The sequence below is a fragment of the Phyllobates terribilis genome, unplaced genomic scaffold (genome assembly GCF_046119375.1).
Source record: "Phyllobates terribilis strain yellow unplaced genomic scaffold, ASM4611937v1 Scaffold_4__5_contigs__length_816908805, whole genome shotgun sequence".
Lineage (NCBI taxonomy): Eukaryota > Metazoa > Chordata > Amphibia > Anura > Dendrobatidae > Phyllobates > Phyllobates terribilis.
In genome coordinates this window covers 703,286,703-703,304,504 of record NW_027362764.1, presented here as the reverse complement: position 1 = coordinate 703,304,504, position 17,802 = coordinate 703,286,703, and the positions used below count along the sequence as shown (strand labels likewise).

Genomic DNA, 17,802 nt, shown 5'->3' with positions numbered 1-17,802 from the left:
GCACTTGTTGGCCCTTTTGCCTTCACTCTGCGGTCCAGCTCACCCCAAATCATCTCGATTGGGTTCAGGTCTGGTGACTGTGGAGGCCAGGTCATCTGGCGTAGCACCCCATCACTCTCCTTCTTGGTCAAATAGCCCTTACACAGCCTGGAGGTGTGTTTGGGGTCATTGTCCTGTTGAAAAATAAATGATGGTCCAACTAAACGCAAACCGGATGGAATAGCATGCCGCTGCAAGATGCTGTGGTAGCCATGCTGGTTCAGTATGCCTTCAATTTTGAATAAATCCCCAACAGTGTCACCAGCAAAGCACCCCCACACCATCACACCTCCTCCTCCATTCTTCACGGTGGGAACCAGGCATGTAGAGTCCATCCGTTCACCTTTTCTGCATCGCACAAAGACACAGTGGTTGGAACCAAAGATCTCAAATTTGGACTCATCAGACCAAAGCACAGATTTCCACTGGTCTAATGTCCATTCCTTGTGTTCTTTAGCCCAAACAAGTCTCTTCTGCTTGTTGCCTGTCCTTAGCAGTGGTTTCCTAGCAGCTATTTTACCATGAAGGCCTGCTGCACAAAGTCTCCTCTTAACAGTTGTTGAAGAGATGTGTCTGCTGCTAGAACTCTGTGTGGCATTGACCTGGTCTCTAATTTGAGCTGCTGTTAACCTGCGATTTCTGAGGCTGGTGACTTGGATAAACTTATCCTCAGAAGCAGAGGTGACTCTTGGTCTTCATTTCCTGGGGCAATCCTCATGTGAGCCAGTTTCTTTGTAGCGCTTGATGGTTTTTGCAACTTCACTTGGGGACACTTTCAAAGTTTGCCCAATTTTTCAGACTGACTGACCTTCATTTCTTAAAGTAATGATGGCCACTCGTTTTTCTTTACTTAGCTGCTTTTTTCTTGCCATAATACAAATTCTAACAGTCTATTCAGTAGGACTATTAGCTGTGTATCCACCAGACTTCTGCACAACACAACTGATGGTCCCAACCCCATTTATAAGGCAAGATATCCCACTTATTAAACCTGACAGGGCACACCTGTGAAGTGAAAACCATTTCCGGTGACTACCTCTTGAAGCTCATCAAGAGAATGCCAAGAGTGTGCAAAGCAGTCATCAAAGCAAAAGGTGGCTACTTTGAAGAACCTAGAATATAAGACATATTTTCAGTTGTTTCACACTTTTTTGTTAAGTATATAATTCCACATGTGTTAATTCATAGTTTTGATGCCTTCAGTGTGAATGTACAATTTTCATAGTCATGAAAATACAGAAAAATCTTTAAATGAGAAGGTCTGTCCAAACTTTTGGTCTGTACTGTATATATATATATATATATATATATATATATATATATATACACATACATACACACACACACACACACACATTACATTCAATAATAAAGCTTGTATAGTGAAATTTGGTGAAAGGATTTTACTAGAATTAGAAAAAGTGTTATGGTTTCCTTCAGAACCAGCACCACATCTATTCATGGGCAATACTAGACACGACCCATGGAGAGGCATGGAGTAAAAATATGGTAAACCAAGAATCGCTATAAAAGTAAGTAGAATTAGTATTCGGAATCAGTATATTAAGCACATGTGGAATACGAGGCATTTAGTCCACCTTCTGATGTGGCAAAATTGTAATTATTTTATCAGGGCCAATAGGCAAGGCCTTTTAAACCATATTACAAAAGTAACAGGGATTTTACACAGTTTGTATGAAAATGAGTCAATTTTGTGGATGTCCCATGGCTGAACTGCTGTTGGGTTACAATTTCCTATAGAGAGAGTGGCTGTGATACTAATGAGTACCACCTCGAGTAACCCTTATGGGTATGTGCAAATGGTATTTACCGCAGATTTTTCAGAATGTTGGCAGGAAAAACACTGTGTAAAGTATGCACATTTTTGCAATGATTTTGATGTGTTTTTTTTCTTATTCATTTGAATGGGTGAAAAACGCTACAAAAATGCTGAAGGAATTGACATGCTGCAACTATGAAAAAAACAGTTTTGTTGGGTTTTTGTAGTGGTTTTTTTCCACGCAGTTTTATCACTAAAGAATTTCATAGTACCAGCAAAGTAAAAAAAATAAGCAACGTGTCTATGAGACTTCAGGAACGTCATTATGCACGCGTTGCTTATTTTTTCCTTGCTGATTTGCAGCCTATTTAAATCTGCAGCATGTCGATTTTTTTTTTGCTGGAGATTTCATCCGTAATATAAGTGGGGAAAAATCTGCAACAAAAACGCATTTCAAAAATAAGAGTTTTTTTCTGCCGACACATGAGGATTTTCAGCAGAATTTGCTTCAGTAAATCATGAACATGTGCACATAACCTAAGTAAAAGGTTCAATTCTGCAAGGAAAAAATAAGCAGCACGTGCACAGGATTTTTAGAAATCTCACTCACTTTGCTGGTACTGTAAACCACTGTGTTTTTTCTGTGCCAAAAACACATAGGGGAAAAAAATCAGAAACACGGTGAGTGAACAAATCCTTATTCTGATAATTGGAAGTGATCACAGATTTGGGACCCCCACTATTCACAATATTGCGATATGCCAAACAATTCAGTGATTACTCTCTTACATGTCTTGAGGTTTGGGGTTTATATGTTAGGGAGTATTTTGTTTCTGTAAAATCGACATATGTAAAATTTCACAAGTTGACAATTACCAATCAAGAAAATCCTAAAAAAAAAAAAGAAATATAAGCCTACTTTTCTCAAAAATGTGTTTCAGAGGAGATATTCTGGAGGTTTACTACCCTTTTCAGCTGTGTATGACTGTATGTATATACTGTATGTACGGCTGTATATGCGTGTGTTTATATACATCAATTTGACTATCTTTTAGTATTACATCGTCCTAATCCGCAGTGACATTCTGGATGTATACAACTCCGTAGCTAAAAATCCTATGCCATCCAATAAATGCAGACAGATGTAGAGGTCCTCACGCACCCGCCCAGACCCCGCTGACTATTAGATGCAGCGTGCACTTTGTCTACTGACTGGTGCAATGAGGGTGGAATTCATTTTGTTAAGCAATTTTTCTTTTTTTTCTTTTTTGGAAAGACAGGAAATCCATGTCTAACATATCAACAGTAAAGCAAACAGATGTAAAATATCTACATCACATAATCAAAGAACAAGGGCTCTGCCAACTTCTAAACAGGCCAGGAACATAGGGTGTGTAAATGAGAACATCGCTCAAGCATTTTCTCACACACAAATTGCACTGCTCCTCGGTAGCCTGGTCTTGTAATGTGATCAAGACGCATCGCTCCTAGAGCCCACGGTGATAAGATCCCACTGCGCGGCGATCCTGCTCCTCACTTCCTGATCACGCAAAACATTTGGAAGAAAACTTTGATCTGTAATGTCAGCAGAAATCTGGCGGAATATAAATAATGCACATACGGCCGTGCCTACGTGTAGAGTAGGGTTTATCCAAGACATTGGGAAAATAAACTGAAGATCCTGGAGCACAATAACAGACCGGAGGGCTGGGCCGCACAGACCAGCGGCTCACGAATATGGAGATGAGAACGTAGGCACAGAAATGTGGTCATCACTCAAGTACATGGAGGACTGATGATTCCTGAGGAAGGATAAAACTTAGGCCCTTTTCAGGTGCTGTTGACACCACCACACACTAACCATGAGCATGGTGGCTCAGTGGTTACATTGTTGCTGTGCAGCGCTGGGTTCTTGGGTTCAAATCCCACCCAAGACAACACCTGCAAGGAGTTTGTATGTTCTCCCAATGTTTGCGTGGGTTTCCTCCGGGTTCTCCGGTTTCCTCCCACACTCCAAAGACATACTGATAGGGAATGTAGATTGTGAGTCCCGATGGGGACAGTGAGGATGATGTCTGTACAGCGCTGTGGAATATGATGGCGCTATATAAATAAAATAAAGGAGGTTTGGGTGCAGCATCTCAAATTAAGTACCATCCTGTGAAGACAGGTTCTCACGATTCCTTGAGGGCAAGGATAACCTGGAGTGAAGCCCCCTATCTCCTAACAACCAAATGGGTCATCTCTATGGTATATATATGTTAAATATAATATAGAGAGATGGTATGTATGATATGGTATATATGTAAGTATATAGGCAGATATGGTATATATGTTCTTGCAATTGAAACATTTACATAAAAAACTGGGAAACAGATTTGAAAAATTTGCAATAAAACTATCTATAAAATAGCTTTATCCGTGTTTCTACATATCAAGCCATGCATTAAAGTCAAATAGAGCTATGACGACTTTTAGAAAAGAAAAATGACGCACAAAAATGTATGATTTTTAAAAAAAAAAAAAAAAAAAAAGCGCAGTGTAATAAAAATAACATAATAAAAGAAATAGTAATAATAATATTAACTAAGCTCTCAAAGAATAGTTGTCTGACTTGGTACTATTCAGACAGACAGTTAATAACAACATATTTATGCCTGTAAAGTCTAGTTACTTCAACATGTAGCAAGGGATTGAAAATTTCAAGGGGCTGTTCTGAATTAGCAGTGCACTGCTCCCCTGCCTTCCTGTCTGCTGGGTGGCGGTGCACTCCTGCTTTACTGACAGTTCAGACCAGAGGAATGGTTGTACTGATAGATTAGACTGTGCGCTCTTCGATGCTGCATTACCTCTGCAGCATCGGCACTGAAGCTGTAAGGGAGCGGGATCTAACAGTACGCTCTAACAATCCTGGCCTAGATAGCAACGGTGGCTGGTCCCCCAGGTAACAGTAATAAAATAAGACTGCAATTTGGAATGTGGCTTGTTTTCACAAACATTATCCAATGTCCATCAAAAAAGATGAGAATAATCCTTTAAAGTGTAATCATTGTCTCAGCTGAACTTGCAGCATGTCTGTTTCTGCCTCTAGCTCCTCCGTCCTCCTCTCTCCATAGAACTTTATGAGCACCAACTGTCATTTCTCTGAGGAGATATATTACAAAGTTTCTTATTTTCACTTGTGCTCTTGATTTGCAGAAAAAGAAAAGGCTACTCGTTAATGCAGCTTTATCTCCAGACAGCTAACCACCATCATCCCACAGCTGTACATGATGTTAATTACTTATTAGATACATACTGCAGTAATAGCTATGAATACCTGAATGATAAAGCTGTTATCCGTGGCCTCAGAAGTCAGGGAGACATCTCGGGACCACTCGTCGTCTCCTGTGGCTCTTACACAAACCTCTGTGAGCTCACTGTCTTCCAAGATGTAAGACGGCAGTTTCTGTTTGGCTTCCAGACAGTCGATATGTTCTCGCACCACAGCATAGCCGTCATGTCCCACGTAGTGCTGTACCACCTTGAGGTCAATGCTTTCCGACAGATAGCTACAGATGATTTGCCTTCCACAGATGGTGACCTACAGAAGCAAAGCCGAAAAGTGATATATCACCGATCCGCTGCCAACATCCAAAGTATTCCAGTGGTATACTACCGAGACCAAAAGACTGCCTCTCAGTTATATGCTATTATAAAGTTACTATGTTAGCAATCTTTACCAGACCCATTGGTTGCAACCTTAAAGGGATATTCTGGTAAAAAAAAAAAGTTATCACATGTTCACAGGACGGGTGAGAACTTCTAAATTGTGGTGGTCTGACCACTGGACTCAGCTATGTCCAACAATCCCAAAGAGAATGAACGGAGGTCGAGCATGCACCGTTTGGCTCCATTAAAATGGGGGACAGAAATCCCCTGTTTTGGCAATCGGTGAGCAGCTGCACTCCCACCGATCTACAACTTTTCAGGTATCCTGAGTATAAGTGATGAGCACAAATGCTCGTTACTCGAGTTTGCCTAGGGTGTTTGGGTATGCACCGAGTATCGCGGGTGCACGAGTGACAAGTTCGAGTCAGCCACAAAACATGCAGTGATTGGCTGTGTTTGTCAGGCAATCCCTGCATGTTTTGCAAAACATGCGGGAGTGGGGACTCAAACATGTCACTCAAGCACCCGCATACCTGAGCAACACAGGCAAACTCGAGTAACTAGCACTTGAGTTCATCAATAGTGATAACTTCTTACTTGAATACCTCTTTAAAGATCGCTTTTAGGGGAAAATTGTATCGGCCATCATTATATTGATGTACAATTAAATTTTACATCTAGTTAGTTATTTTAATACAACAGTATTAGCAACAATGATACTGAATAACAAGTGTTTGAATTGATATGCAAAAGAGGCAGAAGAGCTATGGTAGATCTGAAGCCTCTGTCACTCCAGATCTATTCCCCTCTCCATGACTGACAGACTCTATGCTGTGTGACTTCAGGCAAAGGCACCATCAGTCAAGCAGGAGGAGGCAGCGCTGTGTGAGGAATAGAGCTGGAGTGACACAGGTTTCAGATCTACATATAGCTCTTTAGCCTCATTTGCATACCAAATCAAATGTTGATTTTTTAGTAATGGAAAAAACAAACTGACCGTGTAAAGGAATTGCTGGACTTGTCTTTGAAAGAGTTAGATGTGCATTTAAATAGTTTGGGGTGTTAAATTCCCTTTAAGTGCAATCTGTATTAAAAAAATACTCTATACTGGGTTTACTTAATTTTTATGTAAAATCAAATCACAAAATATGATTTCATGATAATTATCTTACCTCCCCTAAGGCTGTATACACTATATTCCGCTATATGCCATACGGTTGCATATGCCGCCATGGCGTCATCACACAGACTTTTCTCATTATTCTTAAATATATATATTTTTTCTTTTTGTTTTTCTGTTATTTCTGCAATTCTATTTATTTCAATGAATATATGAATATATAACAATATATTGCCTCTTTTCTTTTTGTGTTTCCTCTAAAATATGGAGAGTTGAAATAGTTAAAGAAAAAATATAGTTTGAATACAAAAAAATATACTAAACACAATTAATGTCAGCAGAAAATAGATGTATAAAATAATCCATTCCCAACATACTTGTTTTTGCACCCCGTTCAGCTGCCGCACTTTAATAATTAGTGTGGCCGTCCGCCCCTTGTACTGAATGGTCCGGATGAATGTCCCGGCGTTGTCCACATTGAAAGGCTCAGACCAGCGCCAGTTTCCCCAGCCTTCAATACAGATGTGCAGCAGCTGCAGGGCGATACAACATACATTATAAGTGCGGGATCATAAATACACTGCATTCTGTCATTAGGATTCATTATCATTCTTCTGTAAAGATTTAGGCCTTTTAGCTTCCTGCGGGGGGGAAATAGTTTAACCTCTTTGGTGACACATAATACATTAGAATATTTCACTTTGCTTTGCTGAGATTTGTACGGTAAAAATAGTCAAGCTAAGTTTCCTACTGATCGCTGGAGGTCCGACCCCTGGGACTTACACGATCCTGAGATCGGGGCTATGAAACCCACGGACTGGGGGTGCTTTAGATTAACATTGGCTCCATTGATTGTCTGTTGGACTCTCGTAGAAAGTCATTATTATTATTATTATTTATTATTATAGCACCAATTATTCCATGGCGCTTTACATGTCAAAAGGGGTATACATAATAAAAAACAAGAACAATAACCTTGAACAATACAAGTCAGTGACTGGTACAGGAGGAGAGAGGACCCTGCCCACGAGGGCTCACAATCTACAAGGGATGGGTGAGGAGGATACAGTAGGTGAGGGTAGAGCTGGTCGTGCAGCGGTAAGGTGGAGCGAGGGTTAATGCAGGTTGTAGGACTGTCAGAAGAAGTGGGTCTTCAGGTTCCTTTTGAAGGTTTAGGCGAGAGTCTGATATGCTGGGATAGAGAGCTCCAGAGTAGGGGGGATGCACGGGAGAAATCTTGCATGCGATTGTGGGAAGAGGAGATAAGAGGGGAGTAGAGAAGAAGATCTTGTGAGGATCGGAGGTTGCGTGCGGGTAAGTACAGGGAGACCTAGGTCACAGATCTATGGAGGAGACAGGTTGTGGATGGCTTTGTATGCCAAGTTTACGGTTTTAAACTGGAGTCTGGGCAATGGGGAGCCAGTGAAGGGATTGACAGAGAGGAGAGGCCAGGGAATAGTGGGGGGACAGGTTTATTAGTAGACCAGCGGAGTTTAGGATAAATTGGAGGGGTGCAAGAGTGTTTGAGGGGAGGCCATGAAGCAGGAGGTTGCAGTAGTTGAGGAGGGAGATGATGAGGGTGTGCAGATTCATGGTTGAGGAATATGCGGATCCGGGAAATATTTTTGAGTTGGAGTCGTCAGGAGGTGGAACGGGCTTGGATATATTGTTTGAAGGAGAGACAGAGTCAAGGGTTGCCCCAAGTCAACGAGATTGCGGGACTGGGGAGAGTGAGCAGCCATTGACTTTGATGGATAGGTCACCAGTTGGGGGGTTGAGTTTTATCACTGTTAAGTTTTAGAAATCTAGGAGAGAAGAAAGATGAAATAGCAGACAGACATTGTGGGATTCTGGTTAGTAGGGAGGAGATATCAGCTCCAGAGAGGTAAATCTGTGTCTCATCAGCGTAGAGATGATACTGAAAGACATGGGACTCTATGATATGTCCATCCTAACAATCCTTTGGGACCCCCGGCTGATGCACTGTACATGCGGCAATGTGTAATTTTGACATTTAAATGCTAAAATTGTCTTTTTGCGCAATACTGAATGTATGGATTAAACTTAAAGATTGTAACATGAAGGAACCAGTAGTATATTTTATTTGTGCATTGCGGCTTGTTCTACAATGTCACAGTAGGTGGGAAGAGATGATGTGCGCATTGAGAATAGACCATGAAGTGGTGTAGCTTTTTTCAACTATGCAAAAAAATAAAAGAAGTTTGCCCCCATTTCTTAATTGCAGTAGCTAAACAGCAGGAACAAGTCCAGTTTTTACATCTTCATATAGTTCCAATGGTCCAAAACTCCAAATAATCAGCAGCGCGTCATCACCCACATCTGAGGAGGTTAAAGTATGAGTGAAGGCCCCTTGTACTAACCTTGTCATCCGCCTCAGGCTGTGGGTGGCTTGTGCGGAGATGACTGGCAGTCGTTCTGCAGCGACTCTCACTGTAATCTTATCAGTATTATTACCATGAGATATTCCAAGGTTTACTACACTATTAAGTATGAAAAGATTTACGACACGGACTGATCGCCTGCTGATAACGTGTATTGGGCTTCACCCAGAGAACTGTAGGAAAACTAGTGGTATTTGCCATTATCGTGCTGGGGGCTGTAGTGATGGTCCCTGCTCTCCCCGAGTGTCAAGTTCACTACTGTAAAGTATAATCCATATACCATGACACTTATTACTATTGCTTAAAGGGGTTGTCCAGCTAATACATTATTTTCGGGCAGGGCTTATCTCTGGTGAGACCTTTCAAATTCAACACATGACAGATGATATCAGGAGAGAGTCAGGAGACCCCCATACATATTAGACGGTCAGTCAATCCTGCCGATATCAGCAGGTTCGGACAACTTTAGTCTAATGTTTATGGGAGCCTTTAGAGGGCCACTGCCAGAATGCCTTGATAGCCACTTATCTCATCACTGGGCATAAAGTTGTTTAGAGGTCCCCATACACATTAGTTCAGGCAACTTTTATCTAATATATATGGCTTCCTTTAGTGTGTTACACAAGGGTTCTTGTGTCTGCTCAGGTCTAAAACTACATATAAAGGGGGCTGGTTGAATTTTTATTTTAAAAGTTAAAGGGAATCTGTCAGCAGATTTTTGGAATCTGAGAGCACCATGATGTTAGGACAGAGACCTAATTCCAGCGATGTATCACTTACTGGTCTGCTTGCTGCAATTTAGATAGAATCCCTGTTTTTTCTGCAGTAGATGTAGCTCTCTGTGTGTAACCTCGCCCACATTAATGATTGGCAGCTTCCTGCGTACATTGAAAGCGAGCTGCCAATCAGTGGTGGGGGCGGGGTTGCACAGATTAGCTGGACTGCCTGGCACATGACACCTAGTCCTCTAGTGGTAATCTCCTGCTGATTAAAAAACTGATTGTATTGAAACTACAACAAGCTGCTGAGCAAGTGTCACATCCCTGGCATCAGGATCTCTGCACCTACATTATATTGCCCTCAGATTAAACAGCAAAAACCATTTTACAGGTTCATTTTATGCCAGCTCCCATCTCAATCAAAACCATTGAGTAGACAGAGAAGGAGACTGGCTAAGCTATTGACATGAGTAGTAAGCCAGCACTGCTCACACACAGCTGCAGCCAACTCACATCGATGAGTAGTATGAACACTTATGTAGGGAAGGCTGTCAATCATTGTATGACTCCACCCCCTTGACTCCTAAGAGCAGAATCCTTTCACATAAAGCTATATATCACATAACTAACATGCTGCCTGCAAATTACACTCCATATTCAACATGACAAGTCCAATGTACAGACAGGCAATCAATATTTTTTCAGGGTAAACCCCTTTAATATACAAAAGAAAATAATGGAGATGGTTGAAAAAGAAAGATAAAGAACACAAGAATGAATCTGGTCTCTAACATCTAAAATGCAGGTTATTACTACCCTTGTCTTATTTCACCAGCGAAATATTGATCTTTAGAATTATGAAAGTATTATTATCACAGTTATCATCCAGTCTACAGAATGTTTTACTTCCTATGGAATTCAGATTGTATCCAGCATATGGAACAGTTTTAGGGGACAGCTGCTTAATATCTCAAGTAACTAATTGAATAAATGTGTCCACTGAAGGATTGATGGACATAATCATTAGAGAAAAAATGAAAATAAAACAACATAAAATAGTAGTAGTAAGACCATAAGAAAAAATAAATCTATAACCGCAATTCCAGTTACTGTTCAGAATGCTTTATAGTATAAAGTATAAATTGTGTGTGAATGAATATGAAAGCAAATGAAAAATTTCTATCCATTTCCAATCTTCAAAAAAAAACAAGTTGATACATTGCCACTTTAAAAAAAAGCAAATACGTGTTTGAGCACAAAATGTAATAATAATAAAAAAAAAAGCTGCATTAAGTTTTACATTTATTTATTATGTGTTTTAAACCTTGAAATGGCACAAAACGAGAGAGTAAGTCAACGAAGAAGTGGTGTGAAGTTACACAAAAGTGTCTAAAGAAGAGAAGATGCATCATCCAAACAGGTACCCTGACCAATATCCATTCTTTGTCTTAAAACTCTCTGCGGGGAGAAGTACGTCTTGCAGATCATCTGCCTATAGGTGGCGCTACAGAAAGAATATATTTGCTGCAAGGGTAACTAGATTTCCAGGTATCGCCTTTGCGGAATTTTAAGCTTGTAAATAGAATATATAGTATATATCCATACATTCTAATTGTTCCGCTTTTGAAAGGGCGGTTCCAATTTTGAACCCAAATCTCACTTTCCCATATTTTTAACTAATTAATACATTTACTATAAGACTCTAAAGTTCCTAAATACATCTCAACATCTATATTATTTCATGATTTGATGCATTTGAGACCTTACAAATGTCTTTGTTTGGATTAATTTTGTAGTAAGCACTTTAATGTCCACGGCAAAGAAGAACCAAAAGATTATCCAAAAAGTTAGGAGTCATGTACGACTAAATAGTGCACCTGCATTCTCACTATTCTCCCCCATAGAGTACACACATATTATATATCCAACATTACATTGATCCAGGTTATGCAGAAAAGCATTTTCAGAACTCAAGTTTCACAAATTCAATATTTTACTAGAAGCCATATTTTCCCTCTCAATGCCTCGTTTTTCAGTTTGACTTTTTTTTTCAGGCCGTATTTTGACCAAGAAAATATGATTTACATTTAAATGCATCGAAATCTTGGAGCAAATGCCTGGTACCTTATTTCAGCATTTAGGACACTTTATGTGCCTCACTAGACTCTTTTTAGTGTTAAGAAAAGAAATGTGGCTCGGTAAAATCACTAATTGTGCCAGGTATACAGTATTAAAGAGATTTTCCAGGTTCCACAATTCCCCAGTCTTCTGGATGCACTTTGCAAAACAAACAAACTATGCTTTACTCACCATCTCTGGGTCCAGCCCTGAGGCTTCGCCGCTGCTCCCAGTGTCTATTATTGTCTGCAGCGCTGACATCATGTCTACAGCACTGCAGCCAATAACCAAGCTCAGCGGCTTTTGCCCAAGTTAGCAGTGTTAGCCACAAAGAGCTGCTAAGCTCACTGATTGACTGAAACGCTGTCAATGTGATGTCAGCACTGCAGACAGTAGGAAAAAACTGGAGCAATGCTGGAGTCTCATCTTTGGACCCAGGAAGGGCGAGTAAAGCATAGGGGGTTTTTTTGCTTTTTTTTTTAAAACTGACTGCAGCTGAAGGGGTTAAGGGGTTTTCTGAAAAAGGAAAAACAAAACAAGGAAGGCTATAAAAAAAAAAAACGTTATGCAGCTTAAATAAATTTAGCGCATCTTCTGTCTGGTCTGTCATATCTAAGGTTCTTATCTCTAAGTGTAAAATTGCATTAGTAAAGTTAAAAGGGTTGCTTGGGACTGGCATATCCTAAGGACATGTCATTAATATCAGTTCTCTGGTTATCCAACACCCAGCACCCCCACCAATCAGCTGCACCAGGAGGCGGATGTAAATTGTGTAATGAGCTCTATACACTGAAGTGGCTGTTCCCGGGTACTGTAGCTCAGCTCTTATTGAATGGGTATATGATCTGGGCTGCAACACAAAGGAATAGGCACTTCACAGTGTATGGGACAGTTTATGGCTGCGGGTGGAGCTGCTTGGTGGGGGCGGCAGGTGTATGACTTACACTGATCTGATCTTGATAACCTCTGTAAAAGCAGCATTTAGGTAGGCCATTACTGATTATAAGGGCAGGTACAAACAACTGTATATCGAATCTCTTATCCAAGAAATTCGGGCTGACACTCTGATCAAACTCTGATCAGAGTGTAATCAGAGTGTAATCAGAGTGTGATCAAAGAGTAATCAGAGTGTAATCAGATTGTGATCAGAGTGTAATCAGATTGTGATCAGAGTGTAATCAGTGTGTGATCAGAGTGTGATCAGAGTGTAATCAGAGTGTAATCAGAGTGTAATCAGAGTGTAATCAGAGTGTGATCAGAGTGTAATCAGAGTGTGATCAGAGTGTGATCAGAGTGTGATCAGAGTGTAATCAGTGTGTGATCAGATTGTAATCAGTGTGTGATAAGAGTGTAATCAGTGTGTGAGGAGTGTAATCAGTGTGTGATCAGAGTGTAATCAGAGTGTGATTAGAGTGTAATCAGAGTGTGATCAGAGTGTAATCAGTGTGTGATCAGAGTGTAATCAGTGTGTGATCAGTGCAGAGTGTAATCAGTGTGTGATCAGAATGTAATCAGTGTGTGATCAGTGTAATCAGAGTGTAATCAGAGTGTGATCAGAGTGTAATCAGTGTGTGATCAGTGCAGAGTGTAATCAGTGTGTGATCAGTGTAATCAGAGTGTAATCAGTGTGTGATCAGTGTAATCAGAGTGTAATCAGTGTGTGATCAGTGTAATGAGAGTGTGATCAGTGTAATCAGAGTGTAATCAGAGTGTAATCAGTGTGTAATCAGAGTGTAATCAGTGTGTGATCAGAGTGTAATCAGTGCGTGATCAGTGCAGAGTGTAATCAGAGTGTAATCAGTGTGTTATCAGTGCAGAGTGTAGTGTGTAATCAGAGTCTAATCAGATTGTGATCAGCGTGTGATCAGCGTGTGATCAGAGTGTGATCAGAGTGTGATCAGAGTGTGATCAGCGTGTGATCAGCGTGTGATCAGAGTGTAATCAGAGTGTGATCAGCGTGTGATCAGCGTGTGATCAGCGTGTGATCAGCGTGTGATCAGAGTGTAATCAGAGTGTGATCAGCGTGTGATCAGCGTGTGATCAGCGTGTGATCAGAGTGTGATCAGAGTGTGATCAGAGTGTGATCAGAGTGTGATCAGAGTGTGATCAGAGTGTGATGAGAGTGTGATCAGAGTGTGATGAGAGTGTGATGAGAGTGTAATCAGTGCGTGATCAGTGCAGAGTGTAATCAGTGTGTGATCAGATTGTAATCAGTGTGTGATAAGAGTGTGATCAGTGTAATGAGTGTGATCAGAGTGTAATCAGAGTGTGATCAGAGTGTAATCAGTGTGTGATCAGTGCAGAGTGTAATCAGTGTGTGATCAGATTGTAATCAGTGAGTGATCAGTGTAATCAGAGTGTAATCAGTGTGTGATCAGTGTAATCAGTATGTGATCAGTGTAATCGGTGTGTAATAAGAGTGTAATCAGTGTGTGATCAGTGCAGAGTGTAATCAGTGTAATCAGTGTGTTATCAGTGCAGAGTGTAGTGTGTGATCAGATTGTGATCAGCGTGTAATCAGAGTGTGATCAGAGTGTAATCAGTGTGTGATCAGTGCAGAGTGTAATCAGTGTGTGATCAGTGTAATCAGAGTGTAATCAGTGTGTGATCAGTGTAATGAGAGTGTAATCAGTGTGTGATCAGTGCAGAGTGTAATCAGTGTAATCAGTGTGTTATCAGTGCAGAGTGTAGTGTGTGATCAGATTGTGATCAGCGTGTAATCAGAGTGTGATCAGAGTGTAATCAGTGTGTGATCAGTGCAGAGTGTAATCAGTGTGTGATCAGTGTAATCAGAGTGTAATCAGTGTGTGATCAGTGTAATGAGAGTGTAATCAGTGTGTGATCAGTGTAATCAGAGTGTAATCAGAGTGTAATCAGTGTGTAATCAGAGTGTAATCAGTGTGTGATCAGAGTGTGATCAGAGTGTAATCAGTGCGTGATCAGTGCAGAGTGTAATCAGAGTGTAATCAGTGTGTTATCAGTGCAGAGTGTAGTGTGTAATCAGAGTCTAATCAGATTGTGATCAGCGTGTAATCAGCGTGTGATCAGCGTGTGATCAGAGTGTGATCAGAGTGTGATCAGAGTGTGATCAGCGTGTGATCAGCGTGTGATCAGCGTGTGATCAGCGTGTGATCAGCGTGTGATCAGAGTGTGATCAGAGTGTGATCAGAGTGTGATGAGAGTGTAATCAGTGCGTGATCAGTGCAGAGTGTAATCAGTGTGTGATCAGATTGTAATCAGTGTGTGATAAGAGTGTGATCAGTGTAATGAGTGTGATCAGAGTGTAATCAGAGTGTGATCAGTGTAATCAGAGTGTAAACAGAGTGTAATCAGAGTGTAATCAGTGTGTGATCAGAGTGTAATCAGTGTGTGATCAGAGTGTAATCAGAGTGTAATCAGTGTGTGATCAGAGTGTAATCAGTGTGTGATCAGAGTGTAATCAGAGTGTAATCAGTGTGTGATCAGTGCAGAGTGTAATCAGAGTGTGATCAGAGTGTAATCAGTGTGTAATCAGAGTGTAATCAGAGTGTAATCAGTATGTGATCAGTGTAATCGGTGTGTAATAAGAGTGTAATCAGTGTGTGATCAGTGCAGAGTGTAATCAGTGTGTTATCAGTGCAGAGTGTAGTGTGTGATCAGATTGTAATCAGAGTCTAATCAGATTGTGATCAGCGTGTAATCAGAGTGTGATCAGAGTGTGATCAGAGTGTGATCAGAGTGTAATTAGCGTGTGATCAGAGTGTAATCAGTGTAATCAGAGTGTAATCAGAGTGTAATCAGATTGTAATCAGTGTGTGATAAGAGTGTAATCAGTGTGTGATAAGAGTGTAATCAGTGTGTGATAAGAGTGTAATCAGTGTGTGATCAGTGTAATGAGAGTGTGATCAGAGTGTAATCAGTGTGTGATCAGTGCAGAGTGTAATCAGTGTGTGATCAGTGTAATCAGAGTGTAATCAGTGTGTGATCAGTGTAATGAGAGTGTAATCAGTGTGTGATCAGTGTAATGAGAGTGTAATCAGAGTGTAATCAGGGTGTGATCAGAGTGTAATCAGAGTGTAATCAGTGTGTAATCAGAGTGTAATCAGAGTGTAATCAGAGTGTGATCAGAGTGTAATCAGAGTGTAATCAGAGTGTAATCAGTGCGTGATCAGTGCAGAGTGCAATCAGTGTGTGATCAGATTGTAATCAGTGTGTGATAAGAGTGTAATCAGTGTGTGATAAGAGTGTAATCAGTGTGTGATCAGTGTAATGAGTGTGATCAGAGTGTAATCAGTGTGTGATCAGTGCAGAGTGTAATCAGTGTGTGATCAGTGTGTAATCAGTGTGTAATCAGAGTGTAATCAGAGTGTAATCAGTATGTGATCAGTGTAATCGGTGTGTAATAAGAGTGTAATCAGTGTGTGATCAGTGCAGAGTGTAATCAGTGTAATCAGTGTGTTATCAGTGCAGAGTGTAGTGTGTGATCAGATTGTAATCAGAGTCTAATCAGATTGTGATCAGAGTGTAATCAGAGTGTGATCAGAGTGTGATCAGAGTGTGATCAGAGTGTGATCAGAGTGTAATCAGAGTGTAATCAGTGTGTGATCAGAGTGTAATCAGCATGTGATCAGAGCGTAATCAGAGCGTAATCAGAGCGTGATCAGTGTGTGATCAGTGTAATGAGAGTGTGATCAGATTGTAATCAGTGTGTGATAAGAGTGTAATCAGTGTGATAAGAGTGTGATCAGTGTAATGAGTGTTATCAGATTGTAATCAGACTGTAATCAGTGTGATCAGAGTGTGATCAGAGTGTAATCAGAGTGTGATCAGAGTGTAATCAGAGTGTAATCAGAGTGTGATCAGTGTAATCAGACTGTAATCAGTGTGATCAGAGTGTGATCAGAGTGTAATCAGAGTGTGATCAGAGTGTAATCAGAGTGTAATCAGAGTGTGATCAGTGTAATCAGAGTGTGATCAGTGTAATCAGAGTGTGATCAGTGTAATCAGAGTAATCAGTGTGTGATCAGAGTGTAATCAGTATGTGATCAGTGTAATCAGTGTCTAATCAGAGTGTAATCAGTGTGTGATCAGTGCAGAGTGTAATCAGTGTGTGATCAGAGTGTAATCAGTGTGTAATCAGAGTGTAATCAGTATGTGATCAGTGTAATCGGTGTGTAATAAGAGTGTAATCAGTGTGTGATCAGTGCAGAGTGTAATCAGTGTAATCAGTGTGTTATCAGTGCAGAGTGTAGTGTGTGATCAGATTGTAATCAGAGTCTAATCAGATTGTGATCAGAGTGTAATCAGAGTGTGATCAGAGTGTGATCAGAGTGTGATCAGAGTGTAATCAGAGTGTAATCAGTGTGTGATCAGAGTGTAATCAGCATGTGATCAGAGCGTAATCAGAGCGTGATCAGTGTGTGATCAGTGTAATGAGAGTGTGATCAGATTGTAATCAGTGTGTGATAAGAGTGTAATCAGTGTGATAAGAGTGTGATCAGTGTAATGAGTGTTATCAGATTGTAATCAGACTGTAATCAGTGTGATCAGAGTGTGATCAGAGTGTAATCAGAGTGTGATCAGAGTGTAATCAGAGTGTAATCAGAGTGTGATCAGTGTAATCAGACTGTAATCAGTGTGATCAGAGTGTGATCAGAGTGTAATCAGAGTGTAATCAGAGTGTAATCAGTGTAATCAGAGTGTGATCAGTGTAATCAGAGTGTGATCAGTGTAATCAGAGTAATCAGTGTGTGATCAGAGTGTAATCAGTATGTGATCAGTGTAATCAGTGTCTAATCAGAGTGTAATCAGTGTGTGATCAGTGCAGTGTGTAATCAGTGTGTGATCAGATTGTAATCAGTGAGTGATCAGTGTAATCAGTGTGTGATCAGAGTGTAATCAGTATGTGATCAGTGTAATCGGTGTGTAATAAGAGTGTAATCAGTGTGTGATCAGTGCAGAGTGTAATCAGTGTGTGATCAGAGTGTAATCAGT

General features: G+C 40.5%; 1 protein-coding gene across 3 annotated transcripts in view; it reads right to left on the bottom strand.

The window, feature by feature from the left end:
- Nucleotides 1-17,802, bottom strand: part of VPS13B (vacuolar protein sorting 13 homolog B) — a 1,155,013-nt gene that overhangs the window by 106,141 nt on the left and 1,031,070 nt on the right. For all 3 annotated transcript variants that reach the window (XM_073679617.1, XM_073679614.1, XM_073679615.1), the window contains exons 44-45: nucleotides 6,968-7,123; nucleotides 5,139-5,402 (exon numbers count right to left, since the gene is read on the bottom strand). In XM_073679617.1, the coding sequence (XP_073535718.1) occupies nucleotides 5,139-5,402; nucleotides 6,968-7,123 (420 nt within the window). The remainder of the gene's footprint in view (nucleotides 1-5,138; nucleotides 5,403-6,967; nucleotides 7,124-17,802) is intronic.